At 39.7% G+C, this 14,021-nt stretch overlaps 2 protein-coding genes across 4 annotated transcripts in view; one reads left to right on the top strand and one right to left on the bottom strand.

Moving 5' to 3' along the window:
* Positions 1-1,567: 1,567 nt before the first annotated feature.
* Positions 1,568-6,085, top strand: nkapd1 (NKAP domain containing 1). The gene is made up of 6 exons (XM_026191985.2): positions 1,568-1,685; positions 1,947-2,023; positions 2,580-2,668; positions 2,799-2,939; positions 3,064-3,117; positions 5,113-6,085. Exons 2-6 carry the CDS (start codon positions 1,955-1,957, stop codon positions 5,564-5,566), a joined length of 807 nt encoding a protein of 268 aa, XP_026047770.1. The 5' UTR covers positions 1,568-1,685; positions 1,947-1,954; the 3' UTR covers positions 5,567-6,085.
* A 4,123-nt stretch (positions 6,086-10,208) lies between these two features.
* Positions 10,209-14,021, bottom strand: part of lrfn1 (leucine rich repeat and fibronectin type III domain containing 1) — a 139,858-nt gene continuing 136,045 nt past the window's right edge. For all 3 annotated transcript variants that reach the window (XM_026191294.2, XM_026191297.2, XM_080288856.1), the window contains one exon: positions 10,209-12,151. In XM_026191294.2, coding sequence (XP_026047079.2) covers positions 11,251-12,151 — 901 coding nt within the window. In that variant the 3' untranslated portion in view covers positions 10,209-11,250. The remainder of the gene's footprint in view (positions 12,152-14,021) is intronic.

The raw sequence follows: 14,021 nt of genomic DNA, 5'->3' as shown, positions 1-14,021 counted from the left end.
CTTATATTGGTACAGAGACTTTAGGAAGATCCCAAGAGCCAAATGTACAACTTGGGGCTATGAAGTCTTCAGTGAAAACTGGGTTATGCAGAGTGTAGCTATTTTTATTCATTTATTTATTTGTTTATTTTTTTGGTCATATATAGGTCAGTACAAAACATTAGTAGCCTGGCTATATATGTTTACATTTTCTAAAAAATAAGATATAGCCATCCTTAACATAAAATTAATCATTGCAATTGTAATTGCGATTACAATGACGTAAATAGGTGAACTGGCTTTTGAAAGTTAAACCAGCAGATATAACCTATACATTCTGCTTTGTCACATATTCTTGTTGCTTTGTTTTGTTGTCTGCACAACAAAGAATAAGTGGTAAGTTCTGCAGGAACAGTGGATGGTAACAATGATGGAATCACTACATCTTTCAGCTGCTCCCTTCAGGGGTCACGAGGGCTACCTCTATCTCATCTTTATCCCTAGCATCCTCTTCTGTCACACCAACCCTCTGCATGTCCTCTATCACTACATCCATGAATCCTCTCCTCCACGTGCCTGGCAGCCCCATCTTCAACTTCCTTTGTCCAATATAGCCACTATCACTCCTCTGCACATGTCCAAACTGTCTCAGCCTTGCTTCTAAAACTCCAAAGTGCTCAATATGAGCTGTCCCTCTGATTTACTTATTTCTAATCCTGTGCATCATTGTCACTACCAACAAAAATCTTAATATCTTCAGCTCTCCCACTTCTTCCTGTCTTTTTGTCAGTTCTATTGTCTCCAAACCATACAACACAGCAGGTCTCTCTACGATCTTGTAAATCTTCACTCTGGCTGCTATCCTTCTGTCACAAATCACCCTGACACCCGTCTCCACCCAGTCCATCCTCATTGCACTCTCTTTTTTACTTCTCTTGAAGATGGGGATGCACTGTCTGTTGCTTTGGATGCCTGACCCCAGGTATTTAAATTCATCCACCTTTGCTCCTTCCAAGTTCACCGTTACACCTGCAACTATTCTGTCTCGCTTCTACTGAAATCCACTCTTATTCTCTTCGGTGCATACCTCCACCTTTTCAGGCTGTTTTCCACCTGCTCCATACGCTCACCACAGATTACAATGTCATCTGTGAGCATCACAGTCCACAGAGACTCCTGCCTGACCTCATCTGTCTGCCTGTCTATCAAAATGACAAGCAAGAAGGAGCTCAGAGGCAGTCCCTGATGTAATCCCACACTAACCTGAACCCATCTGTCACTTCTACTGTCTTGCTGTCCTCACAAATGACCTGCAACATGCTCACGTACTTCCCTACTACTGTACCACTGTTCCTTTCTTGGCACCCAGTCATATGCTTTTTCTAGAGCCACAAAGACACAGTGCAACGCAAAAAATCACAGATATGACATGAAAATATTTTAGGCATTGAAAGTACTCAGTACAAAAAATGACGTTTTATAAAGAAAATAATTCTTACTTTAATTAATTTTGCCGTTAATAAGTTGCAGTTCTCACCGTTTAGCAGCAGCTGCTGAGATGACTGACAAACACTTGGACCAATCACGGTTGAGTTCCTCAAAGTGCAATGACGTAGATTGCGCGACGCCATTACGTAACTTGGTAGAGCGGAAGCGCTAGTAGACGCTGTTTTTTCTTCTTCTTGAATGGTGCTCTGTTTTGGAAGGTACAGTTTGGACATAATTTAAAAAAATAAATCACAGTAAACGTGTAGTAATGCCGACACTTGTATACAGTTAAGCGAAGCCGAGGGGAGTGGACTTTAGAACATATTTTGCTGTTTAAACATTATTCTTATGCTATTAGCAACGAGCTAAGCTAATAGGGAATATTGAGTGTTCGAGGGATAAGAGTTATTCATATTATTGGTAGCCCTTCTCTTGCTTTCGGTTTCTACTGCCCATCACTTACATGTTTCTTATGTCAGGTATCATCATGTCAAAGCAGCCGTTGGGAAAAACGCTGCTGAGGAATGTAATCCGACACACGGATGCCCACAACAAGGTGCGTTTAGACTCAACAAGTGTTTGTAAGATGAAGGTGGAGGGTTTTTTTTTTTATGTGCACTAATCTATTGATTAATTACTTAAAGCTTAAAGTTGAGCTGAGTTGATGATTCGTTTAAATGAATGCATTGCTTCTGTTTGGTCCTTTAGGCTTCCTTTCCACAACAATTTAGCAGGAAATGTTATAATTCTATGTATTTTATCCAATTGTAGTCAGTTGTGTATAGACGCTGTCACAGTCTGTATGAGGTCAGACAAAATAACTGACTGTACACTGCAGCTATAGTCTATCTTTAACCTGTCTAGGAACAAAATTACAAAGCTTGTACGAGAGCGATACGTCAAGCCCAGTCTCTGCTTGCTCAGATTAAACTCTTATACAGCAGGTATAAAATACCAAAACAAACCAACTATGTTGAAGTAGGTAGTTTAGCCCACTGATTGGCAGGATTTCTTTTCTACCGACGCACAGGAAGGATAACATTTGTAAATATTTGTATCATGTGTACACTAATGCATCTCTGTGTTGTCTTTGTGTGCATGTTGTTGTGCAGATCCAAGAGGAAATTGAAATGTGGAAAATGCGAGACTGGGAGATCCAAACATCCCAACGAAAAGATTTTTCAGATGCAGAGTTTGTGAGGTAAATACCTCAATTTAATTTGATCTACCTAAACACAAATGAAATCACAGCACTTTTGAATCTTTGTAATGCAGCTGTCTTTTTGATTATACATTGACTTGATGATTTAAGGATAATGGTTGTATTTCAGAGGACATATGCACTGCGACCGAGTGTCAGATCAACGTAGAGACTTTAACCGAAGCAGAGAGCGTGCCTCAGAACATGATGACAGAGAGGCTCGATACTGGACTCGAAAACTGTATGAATTTGAGTCCAATGATCCTGACAGGTACTGTACAAAAAACAAAACATAATGAAGTGGCTGTGGTCATGTGTTTCCAGTGTGTAATGGAAATGCTGGAGTGCTACATCAGATGAACTAATATATGTGATTTCATATATTTCCATCACAGGTGGGGACATAGTGGGTTCAAGGAGCTTTATCCCGAGGAGTTTGAAAGTGATGGGTAAGCAGAAATTTCATACATACCAAATGGGTTATTATATATTCAAATAGATATTCAGACTTTAAAAGGGCACTCATGCAATTTACCACATTTCCATGGAGTTAACCTCTCAACCCTGAACCTTGTAGTAATGCAAGACCAACTGATACCAGGCTGAAGTCTGTTACATAATTTCATGGTTAACAAAGTAGCAGAAGTAAGAAGAGACTCCATTATGAGACTTGCCCCCTGCACTGAAAAAAGGGTACACCCATTAGATCAGGGGTGGGCAACTCCAGGCCTCGAGGGCCGGTGTTCTGGGAATCCATCCTACCTGGAAAAACATCCTACCCAATGTTTCTGCGCATGCGCACAAAACCAACGCCGAATTAACTTCTTTTTCTCTCACCCATCCGGAATACTTCTTATGGTTAGGGGTAGGCTTAGGTTTAGTCGCAACTCACCGTCAAATTATAATACGGGTAGGACGTTTTGTCAGAGTAGAATGGTTTCATGTGTCCTTGAACAGCTGATTTAAATGGCTAAATTAGCTCCTCAACATGTCCTGAAGTTCTCCAGAGGCCTGGTAACGAACTAATCATGTGATTCAAGTGTGTTGACCCAGGGTGAGATCTAAAACCTGCAGGACACCGGCCCTCGAGGCCTGGAATTGCCCACCCCTGCATTATGTAGTTCATTAACTATTTAGATTTTATTAATTACCTCAACATTTGTCAAAATAATTGTAATTATGAGTTGTAAATAGTGTTAAAATCAGGTTCTGACTTTGATTCCAGCACTTTCCTATGCTACAGTATTGTTTGGTGTGTGATTTTTAGATGATGATAATGTGTCATTCTTAAAGAAAATTTGTGCATATAAATTACATGTTGTTGTCATGAAATTAAAACGTTTTTATGTGGTGTTACAGGTGCATAAACACTACAAATGAGTCATTTTGTCTGTTTTTAAGCAGTTGCTAGGCCATTATGATGGCATACCTCTGAAACAGATAATAGCCTTCGAGGACCTGAGCTGTAACTGTGCAAATTTTGATTGCTCCTGATTGTGTAAGAGGAGCTCACAAACAAAGATTTCCTGTATTACTGTAAAATACTTTATGCACCTGGTCACAAGCATTCCAGCATTATTGTTTTTGGGATAAAATATTCCATCTAGTCATTTAACAAAGCTGGATATTTCAGGCAGAAATACTGTGACCATAGCTGTGCTAGATTTATGATATGCAAGCTTCATTTCATTTGTGTTTGTAAAGATTTTACCCTGAACTGTCTGACCACTTTAGTTTGGTGAAGTATGTTGCTAATATTTGTACACTGGCATCAAGCACTTTTTAAACACTTGGTCTTCTAATTTTGTTGTTTAATAGTGGTTTGCAAAGAGCTCATGCTTTTGCTGATATTTGTAGGAGTATTACTGGTAAAAGAAAATGAGGGGAAATGTGCAAGAAATAGTCAGATAAAGTATTTTTAAAAAGTTGAGAATTTGAAAATTATACAAATCCCTATAATTTACACCCATGTTGATATAGCTGAGTGAGGGGGCCCAGTGTAAATAGCTGCTGTGTAACTGTTCTCACCTGGGTGCAAATAGTCACTCTAGTAATAATGGGTTATTATCCAGATTTAATGGATGATGAACACACAGTATTTTAATCTTCACACAGCCTCAAACATTCACACCTCCATGATGTTAACATTCTGGTTATTAACGAGCTTCCTTGTTAATGAATCTCTACCGCTCATACTTTCTTTTAAAAACGAAGAGGTCTTCAAGTCAAAGCTGAAATAAACTCTAGGATTACATCGTAAACATTATGTTTCTAAGACTTTACAGAGAGCTTCTTTATAGTAAGCCACAGAAGAGATGGTTCTCTTTGCTTGACTGATCTCCACATCAAAAACCAGTGTATTTCCCCTTTAAGCCATTAGATCATACTTCTATTCATACTAGTGGTGTCTTTATATTTATTCTTCTGACTTTGTTTTATTTTAGTGAAGAAAACAGTGCCAAAAAGAAGATGAGCCATCACAAAATGAAAAAGTCCAAGTCTGACACAGAGGCATGCTTATCAAAACGGTCCAAAAAATCCTCACGGAAGAAGAAGAAAAAAAAGAAGAAAGGTGAGGACGGAAAGCGTAAGAAAGTGGACAGTTCGAGCAGTGACTACAGCAGCGATGACAGTGGTGCTACAAAAGACAAGCAGAAGAGAAAAAGGACTAAAAGTCGACATAAAAACAAGAAAGCTTCAAAAGCCAGAGGAAAAGATGTGGACATCAGCACAGAGGACAGTAATGATGAGATAAAAAGGGAGAGGCTGTCACACAGTCGCAAAAAGCGAAAGCACGATTCGCACAAAGACTCCGACTCAGGGCCAAACTCAAAAAAGAAGAAGAGGAAAAACTGGAAAGCAATGGGTGAGGAGAGCTCGGACAGCTCTGCCGACTGAGGCGTGCTGCTAAAAACTGATGCACAGTTCAGGTAACGGCCACTGAAACTGCTACAGATTCCTTTGTTGTTCCTAACTCTGCTGAGGGCTTTTCACTACAGGCATCTTCTAAATTGCACTTTGTTTAACATCAACAAACCTGTGGTTACGGGTCTCTCCGTGGGCGTCCTGCGTGGCAGAAGCTCATCACCTCTGCAGAGATTCAAAGCACACCGTACAGCAGTACAGACAGCAGGGAGCATGAAGAAGGATGATAGGGTAGCAACCATCTGTCTCAATAGGTATCCTGTGAGCTGCAGGCACATTGATTGATCGACTCACCTCTGACTGTCTGCCTCACATAGTGACCTTCTGTCCTCAGACAACCAGTGTTTTCATTTTATTTATAAGGAAATGCGATTTGAATAATTATTTCCGATGGAATATGTATTTTATTTTTTTCATGTTTTGCAATTTTCACTCTTTGTATAAAGCGTGTTGTCATAAAATAAACATCTATTTTGCATTTTTTTAAAATTATATTTAGTGTTTAAAATGGTGTATTATCTGTTTTTAAAAGAACAAGAAATGATCATCCCGGATTTCTCTAAAACCTTTAATCCATTTAAACTAACAAGTACTGCCTATCCACTTAAAAGCTGACATGGTTCTGACAGTACAAGCCTAAAGGTTTATAGATCTGGGCAGAAAAGCGTGAGGGTATTTGTCTTCCTGTCTAACTTTTCTGGAAATGTTCACATTCTTTTCTTATTAGTTACAGCAAAAACTGTATCTGTGTGAATGACAATGTGAGGGGGTCATAAATATGCCATCCGGAGAGCAGTTCTAACTCAGGGTTTTAATAACATACACACTGATTGTCTTGCATCCACGAGGGTTTAAATGAGTTGTAACAGATACATTATTTATAATGCCATGGGTGGTTCCTGTTTTTTTTTTCTTCTGAAAGTAAAGACCAGAATAAGGACATAAACCTTACACTTAAAAACGCATCAAGTTGGCCTCCCTCCCCACCCCAGCAATTTCCATATAGCACTTTATTTTCCTCTGTCACAGAGCTCCACTTTTATACTATTAAAAACACATCAGTGAGCCACACCGTCACTGGCAGACACCTTTCATTGCACTGAACGCTGGCATCGTCGTTTATTCTGAATCATTCCCACATGCACCATTTTGCTGTAATAAATACTCATTAGATAAACAATTCGCTGCTGAAAATAGTCCCCAACATATATACTGCTTCCTCTGGTTTCAGTAACATTAGCAAAAACTCCACCGATGAATTGTTCTCAGAAAACGATTTACCGTTTTTAAAAAATGAAAATAAATTTTCGTTATACAAGAGCTACAGGTAAAGCAATAGAGGTTGTTGCCATGGGATCTGTAACAACAGCCATAAATTAGGAAATTATTCTTTAACTTGAAGGCACGTGCATGCACGTACGTTGAATCTAAGCAGGCTGCAGTATAAAGGTAAGTACAACCATTGCTCTGTGTGCAACATGTTTGAATCCCAAAACAGAAAAATAATGAGATGGCAGTGTAAAAGTAGCTGGCTTCTGTTAATAACTCTTACTTCAATACTTTGAAATAGTAGCTGGCATATATATATATATATATATATATATATATATATATATATATATATATATATATATATATATATATATATATATAAATAAATAAATAAAAGTAGCTGGCTTCTGTTAATAACTCTTACTTCAATACTTTGAAATAGTAGCTGGCATATATATATATATAAATTTAGCATTTCCGATGAAGAGGTCTTGTGATTCTCTTGATTTGTTGAGTTGTTTGTCAGGAGGGTCTCCATGGAGTAACATGGATCAAAGACCTTGCCACAGTCCTGTTGTTTTTCATGATACCAAAGACAGACTTTCAGATACTGCTCATGATCAAAGTGAGTAAGTCTAGTGTTTGTAGAGCTACTTTTTGACTGCTATAGAAGTCTTGTCTGTGATACTGTTGAACACAGATTGTCCTGTGTGGTCTTATTGTTTCTGTAACGTTAACACGGCATCTGAATGTAAAAGAAAAATGCAAAGATTAAAAAAGGACGACTCACTAATGCCGTACACAGCTGATACCACTTTCATACATCACTCCTGAAAACCACCGTTCTACCCATATCAACACCAGTCTGTGTCCAGACTGGTAAGAAAGAGTAAGCTTGTGCCATCTGTGTATTTATAGATAATCTGATGCCAAGGGAAGTGTTGGTAAACCGTTTTGAAAGTGTGTGTACTGGAAAAGCCTGAAGCACTTCGCTGAGTCTGTGTCAATAGGCTAAGTGTTCTCTCTAAGCAGCAGAGAGTGAGCTGTGTTCGGCTTGGCTGCAACTGCCTGAATCTTGGAAATGGAAGAAAGCAAGTGAAATTCAGCAAGTCAAATCAGTTTTGACGGCGGTTTTTAAACACGTTGCCACGGTTTATAAGCATTTTGGCAAAAGGACAGAATCCAAAAATGACTGTCTATTACAACCGAACCTTTGCATGATAGTTAAGACAATCTGTTTTTAGAAAGGGGGGAAAAAGCTTGTTTTTGCTGTTATCATTGTAATAATTATAGAAATTAATGTCAACCCTACATTTTTTTAAGCCAAATTTGTGCTGCTGCATGTTACTACAGACCTCTGGATGGTTTAGTGTTTTGAAAATGATCAAAACCCTTGTGAAAACCTTTTAATTCATGCGAGTGGCGTAATTCTAGATAGGACAAAGCTATTCTGTTAGTCCACTCCGGTCCAGAGATATCTGTATTGCCCCGATCCCCCGAACATGTACAAACAGTGGAGGCATAGCACCGGAAAAAGGACAGGGGCGAAAATAAGTATTTAGTTAAAACCACAAGTGGAGTTTCACATAAGAACACAAAAGCATGACTGCGGTCTTGAACAGAAATAGTGTAAATTAAAAAATATATAAATATGTACTAAACTATGCTAAGATTGGACTTTTCTAAAACACATATTATATGGTTTGAAAACGGAATGGGGAAACTATTAAATAAAAATAAACCTGGATCAAGTGTTGGTCTTTTTTGCAGTTATTCAGAACTGCTGATGAGAAACAACCCACCCCCTGGTGTTCACTAGTTTGACTGTCCAGGCCAATTTTTTAAAGGCAGGGTGATGTCTCAGCCTCATCCTCCCACCTAAGCAGATTTTTGTGTCGAATAGTGGTTACAGATGTGAGCACACACACAAACACTTCTCCTGTTTAGAGAGCCGGCCGGCCTCGCAGCTCCAGACAGTTAAGCATCACTAGTTACTGTAAAAAGGAGATGGATTCAGCTCAAAAGGTTTGTGCACGACAAACTGACAGCTGAGCATTTACACCCCAAAAGTTAAATCCCCCTTCTTGAAGCTATGTAAAATGTGAATGTTTGCGCTGTAAATTGGTTAAGTGTGATGAGAAAGGATGAAGGGATGACCTCGTTCTCGGATTCAATCCTCTCCGTCACCGAGGATGCAAATAGGAGACTCGGGAGGATTGGAAAAACCCCCAGTGCGACTTATCTTTCTGCTCCATGTTTTATCTCTCTGCTGTCCACGCAGCTCGGTTTCATCTCAGCCTGTTCTGAGTAGCTGTAATCAGAGGGAGAGGGTGTTTACCATTTCAACAAGCAAATACCCCTCATCTGCTCTGATCATATCTTTTCCTGTTGTCCGATCTTTTTTCTTTTAGCAACACTTGAGTTCGCCTGCTGTATCATGCATTTGTATGCGCTACATAAACAGCTGGTTTAAAATACAATATATTGCCGTTGTAAGCAGATGTTTTGACATTTCAGGTGTTTGTATAAATTCTTGGCATATCTAAATTTTTAATGTAACAGTTAATTATTATTACATATTTCACAATGGCACTTGGGTAATAGAAAAATCCGCTGATGAATGAACATGTTTACCGGCAGTTTAAACCTGCCCGAGTGATTTTTTTTATATGTATAAACACTTAATGAATTTTTAATAACTCAATTTGAGGATTTGTTAAACACATTTCATTAAATATGACTATACTCTACTGCTGTCTTATTTTGTGTTACTGATTTTATGTTTCCACACCAGCTATAGATGCTGATAATTACATTAACAAGCACTTATAAGCGTCCTGATAACTCACAACTGCATTATAATGATTTATTAAGTAATGCGTACAGTACTGGTTTTACATGTTTGAAAGTAAATTCCTCTCCTGCTGTTTAATATATAAGTTAAAAACAGGATGCTACACAGGCCGTGTTCAAATGGTTATTAATATATCCACACTGCAGTATGCAATTAATTAGGAACCTTGCAGAGCTTTGTTTCCCCCTAGTGGCACACCTCAGATCGTACACCCTTGATAATAACAGCTGGCTGCATTTGAATTCAGCACCACGTCCAGTTATCGTGTCCCCTCCTCGTCCCACTACCACTCTGCTCAGTGGTCATAGAGGAGCTTTCACAGAAGCCTTATAAATAGCACAGAGAAATCAAATATTTATCTTCTGAATTTGTGTGTCCCTTCCTGCAGTGGACAGACACGCACACGCACGCATACTCACGCACGCATACTCACGCACACACACGCGCGCACCCTCCTACTGCTGCAGCACAAGAAGGAAACGCCACTGATACAGTTAACCCACACAAAAAAATTTAATACCCTTCGTGAGGGAGTAGATGGTCCAAACCTTGACATACTAAATAGGGAGAGGTGTGATGACACAGGTTTTTAATGTAAAAACTTGCAGCCAACACCCAAATGCTTTGTAAAAAGTCATGTGACATATGACTTACTTACTTACATAGTTAGTACACATACACCAATGTTTTAATATACTTATATATGTCTTTTTTGTTTGTCTTTTATCCAGACCAGCCAGATACAGTACCCATTAATATACAGTCACATCTGCAACAATACCGATTTTAATATCATACAGTCCGACCGTCAGAGAGGAATCCATGGCAGGTTTCCAGGTCCATCTTCTCTATGCAAACACATAAGAAATCAGCCTTTGTAAAATTCCGCTCTCTTTTAATAATCATTATTGTATAGACTGGTGGTGATACTTGTCCTTGTATCTCGTGTCTTCTGTGCAAAAGTTTTTTTTTTGTTGTTGTTTTTTTAACTTTATGAACCCAAAACATGATTGACATAACAGGATACCTGGCTGTTCACTTTACAGTTATGATGAAGTTTTTTTTCTTTTTCTTTCTTCTTTTTTTTTTTTTTTTTTTTTTTTTTTTTTACAATTAAACAGTTACATCCTAACGCCACACCCCTTGGCATATCACAGAAAAAGGAGAAAATTAAAAATCCAACACAATGCTTCCCGTTCTCAGTATTGGAAAGCAGTGGTAGAGAGGACGGTTTATGACTACAGTGAGCAGCATCCTCCATTCGTACATTTTTTTTTTTAGAATAAGGCACTGCTGCATAAAGAAAGGACATGGCCAACAGACTTCTGTGGGAGCATGACGGGGAGGCAGGATGAACGAGACCGTGTTCTTCTCCAGCAACTCGCAGAAAGCTCGTCTCAGTATGTGTGCTTGTGTTTATCTCTTGCTGTGTGCTGGGAAAGTGTGTCATATGGCATGTAGACATATTCGTGTTTTTACATGTGTGTGTTTGTATGTGGCTGAGCCATTTCTTTTGGCTACACTACTTTACTCAGACTGTGCTCTCTAGCATCCACTCAGTGCTGCTGAATGTAACTCTCCTGTTGGCGAGCGGCGAGGACTCCATGTTGAGCTGGTTGGTGGATTTGTGCCACCTCGTCCTCGCTCTGCGTGGGTAACTATGACTCTGAAAAATGGAGTAATCCCCGCCGTCAAACGAGAATCTGTGCCTAGTTCGTGCTAGCTCATTAGGGAGCAACCCCATGTTGGCCAGGGTACTCTTCTTGTCCTTGAGCCTGGGAGCCTCCTTGGTGCCAGCATTGGGGCCTATGAGACACAGGGACATGGTGGAGCCTGTCAGGCTATTGTCCATCTGCGTGTCGTCAGATGGGGGACCAGAGCGCTCTCCATCCAGGCTGGTTCTTCTCTTCATCTTGTCTACAGTCATGGGAGGCAGCTCCACCTCCAGTATGGCAGTTGTGGCTGCTGAATCCTCCTTTTTCTCACCATCCACCCTCAGCACCAGTGCCATGCACTCTTTGGGTGCTAGGGCTTCATGCTGGCCTTCATCAGAAGGTTGCTTGGAGGCAGAACGCTGGAGCCGGTGCTGGCTTCCATTGGTCTGGGAGTGCATGCTACAGCTGACCTTGGTCTTGCTGTCCTCCGGGCTGCTGTAGGCCTTGTAACGAATCATCAGGATGATGATGAACACTAACACCGAAGCAACAATTATACCACCAATAATGATGATCATAGTGCCTCCCAGGAACTGGCTGTGCATGAAACGGCACTGGCTGACCTCACTGGCTGTGTGGAACTGTACGCAGCCGACCACACGGGTAGCTGTTAACGAAGTGATGCCGTCATCGTAAACCGCCAGCACACAAAGGTCGTATTCCCGTCCTGCAGCCAGATCATTGATTAAGAAGTTCTTGCTGGTGGATGGGATCATTCTGCGGAGAAAAGAAACAGCGCAGTGATGAAGATGTGGAGGAGTAATCTTAAGAATTACAACACCCACATGCACTGATTTGCACAAGGTGTATTAAATCACACAGAGGTGTCAGTTCTGCATCAGAATAAGGTAACAGTGCCATTACCACAAACTTTAAATATCACTCTGGTAGACAGACATAAAAAACATCACACTTCAATACAGGTGACTTCTAAGTGCATATGTTGTATTATATTGTAAAAAGGCTGTGAGAAGTTGCTCGATTTGGTTTGTGTCTAACAAAGTGACAGCGAAGGTGATAAAAAAGGCAGGAGAGGCTCACTGTCTCGAGTATATGCCACAACAGCTGCAGGCTGGAGGACAAGTGACGCATGAAGTGAAGACAGTTTGGATGTGTGAATACCTAAGGTCACAGTTTGTTGGCAACTGTAAGATTACACGACTCTAAGTACGAAGGAGAAAGGCATTGTCTTCAGGTCAACATTGGCGTTAATATAATTAGAAGCTTGTTCCTTTTCCCTAAGGGAAGACTTTGATGGTTATCATTTGTAGGTAATAATGTACCACCTAAAGACAAAACAACACTCAGCTCCATGCTAAAACGGGATGAGAAAATTATACAGGAGAGCAACTCATTATATCTGATAAAACCTAGAAAAAAAGAAAGAAAGAAAGAAAGTCAACCACTATTATTAACTTACTCTGTGAATACATAAATCCTGGGATGCTTTTCAGTAAAATATATTCAGTTAATTTGTGTCACGTTTTGCATAATAAACACGTGAAACTTCAGATTCTCACACTTTAACAGTGTTTGCAAATGGTAATTTTTATCCATTATTCTAAAGAGTAAGCTCATCCAGTGTAACCATGCAAAACGTTTTAATTGCTGTAACTTTTTTATATTAATTTTTTAAACTAGTGGTATTTGGGAATTTTATCAGAATTCAAAAAAAATGATGAATCGCCCAAGAAATCTTAACGCTACAATGCTGAAATGTGGAAAACTTCTCCATGTACTGGTGCTTTATGCTTGAAATACAATCAAGACCATCTGTAAGCAACAGTGATTCTCAAACAACTATTTTTATAGTTTACTTCAAATTTCAAACACTTTGTTGGAAGATAATAAGGTAGATTTCTTCAAGTGCTGTTCTGTCCTGGGATTCCTTACAAAAAAGATAGGTAGAACTCCAAACTGAGTGTAAGGAGCTTGGAAAGAAAAGTGTCTGGACTTCTCTAGGGTTACTTGAAGATGTTTCACCTCTCATCCGAGAAGCTTCTTCAGTTGTAAGAGCAATTGGTGGAGGTTCCCAGGTTTTAAGCCCTACGGGAGTGTCTCCAAGAGGGTCATGGACCCTCTATCCTCTACATCTATGATCCTCTACCTAATCACACAAGCCAAGGTGTGAAAATGGGTGTGGGTCACAATCAGCCAAGGTTTGATCTACTGAGGTTATGTGGCCCAGGGTGTGAGTGGGCGATAAGGCGTCTGGGAAGGGATCTTTTCGAGCTCCTTAGACTACAATGACCTGGACGACTGAGAACCTTCACAGACAACTCCAAACTGTTGACCATGAACATTATCCATATGTTCAATTTCAGATATCATGAATGCTTTTTCTGTAATTAGTAAAATCTTGTTTGCAAACGCCTATTGTTGCTAGACATACTTTCCATACTCTTCCTGGTCTTTCACATGAGCTCTTCATAAAACAGGGGGCAGAGAGGATTTGTGAGTTTATGCATAATTTTTCTTTTTGTGGATGGGTTCAAATTACCTCAAACTAGTAGACCAAAACAAACTCATTCATTGCAATCACTCCCCTGTACACAAAGCCATCTTGCTGACATTATTTATGATAATT

Source organism: Astatotilapia calliptera, chromosome 14 (assembly GCF_964374335.1).
Source record: "Astatotilapia calliptera chromosome 14, fAstCal68.1, whole genome shotgun sequence".
In the NCBI taxonomy this organism is placed as follows: Eukaryota; Metazoa; Chordata; class Actinopteri; order Cichliformes; family Cichlidae; genus Astatotilapia; species Astatotilapia calliptera.
The sequence above is the reverse complement of the archived record's forward strand: the minus strand, read 5'-3'. Positions and strand labels throughout refer to the sequence as shown.

Bases quoted from the DNA above. Each gene is read 5' to 3' on its own strand.
- nkapd1 (XM_026191985.2), top strand. From the start codon at position 1,955: ATGTCAAAGCAGCCGTTGGGAAAAACGCTGCTGAGGAATGTAATCCGA. The intron at 2,024-2,579 runs GTGCGTTTAGAC...GTTGTTGTGCAG, and splicing joins ACACGGATGCCCACAACAAG to ATCCAAGAGGAAATTGAAAT. The intron at 2,940-3,063 runs GTACTGTACAAA...TTTCCATCACAG, and splicing joins GAGTCCAATGATCCTGACAG to GTGGGGACATAGTGGGTTCA.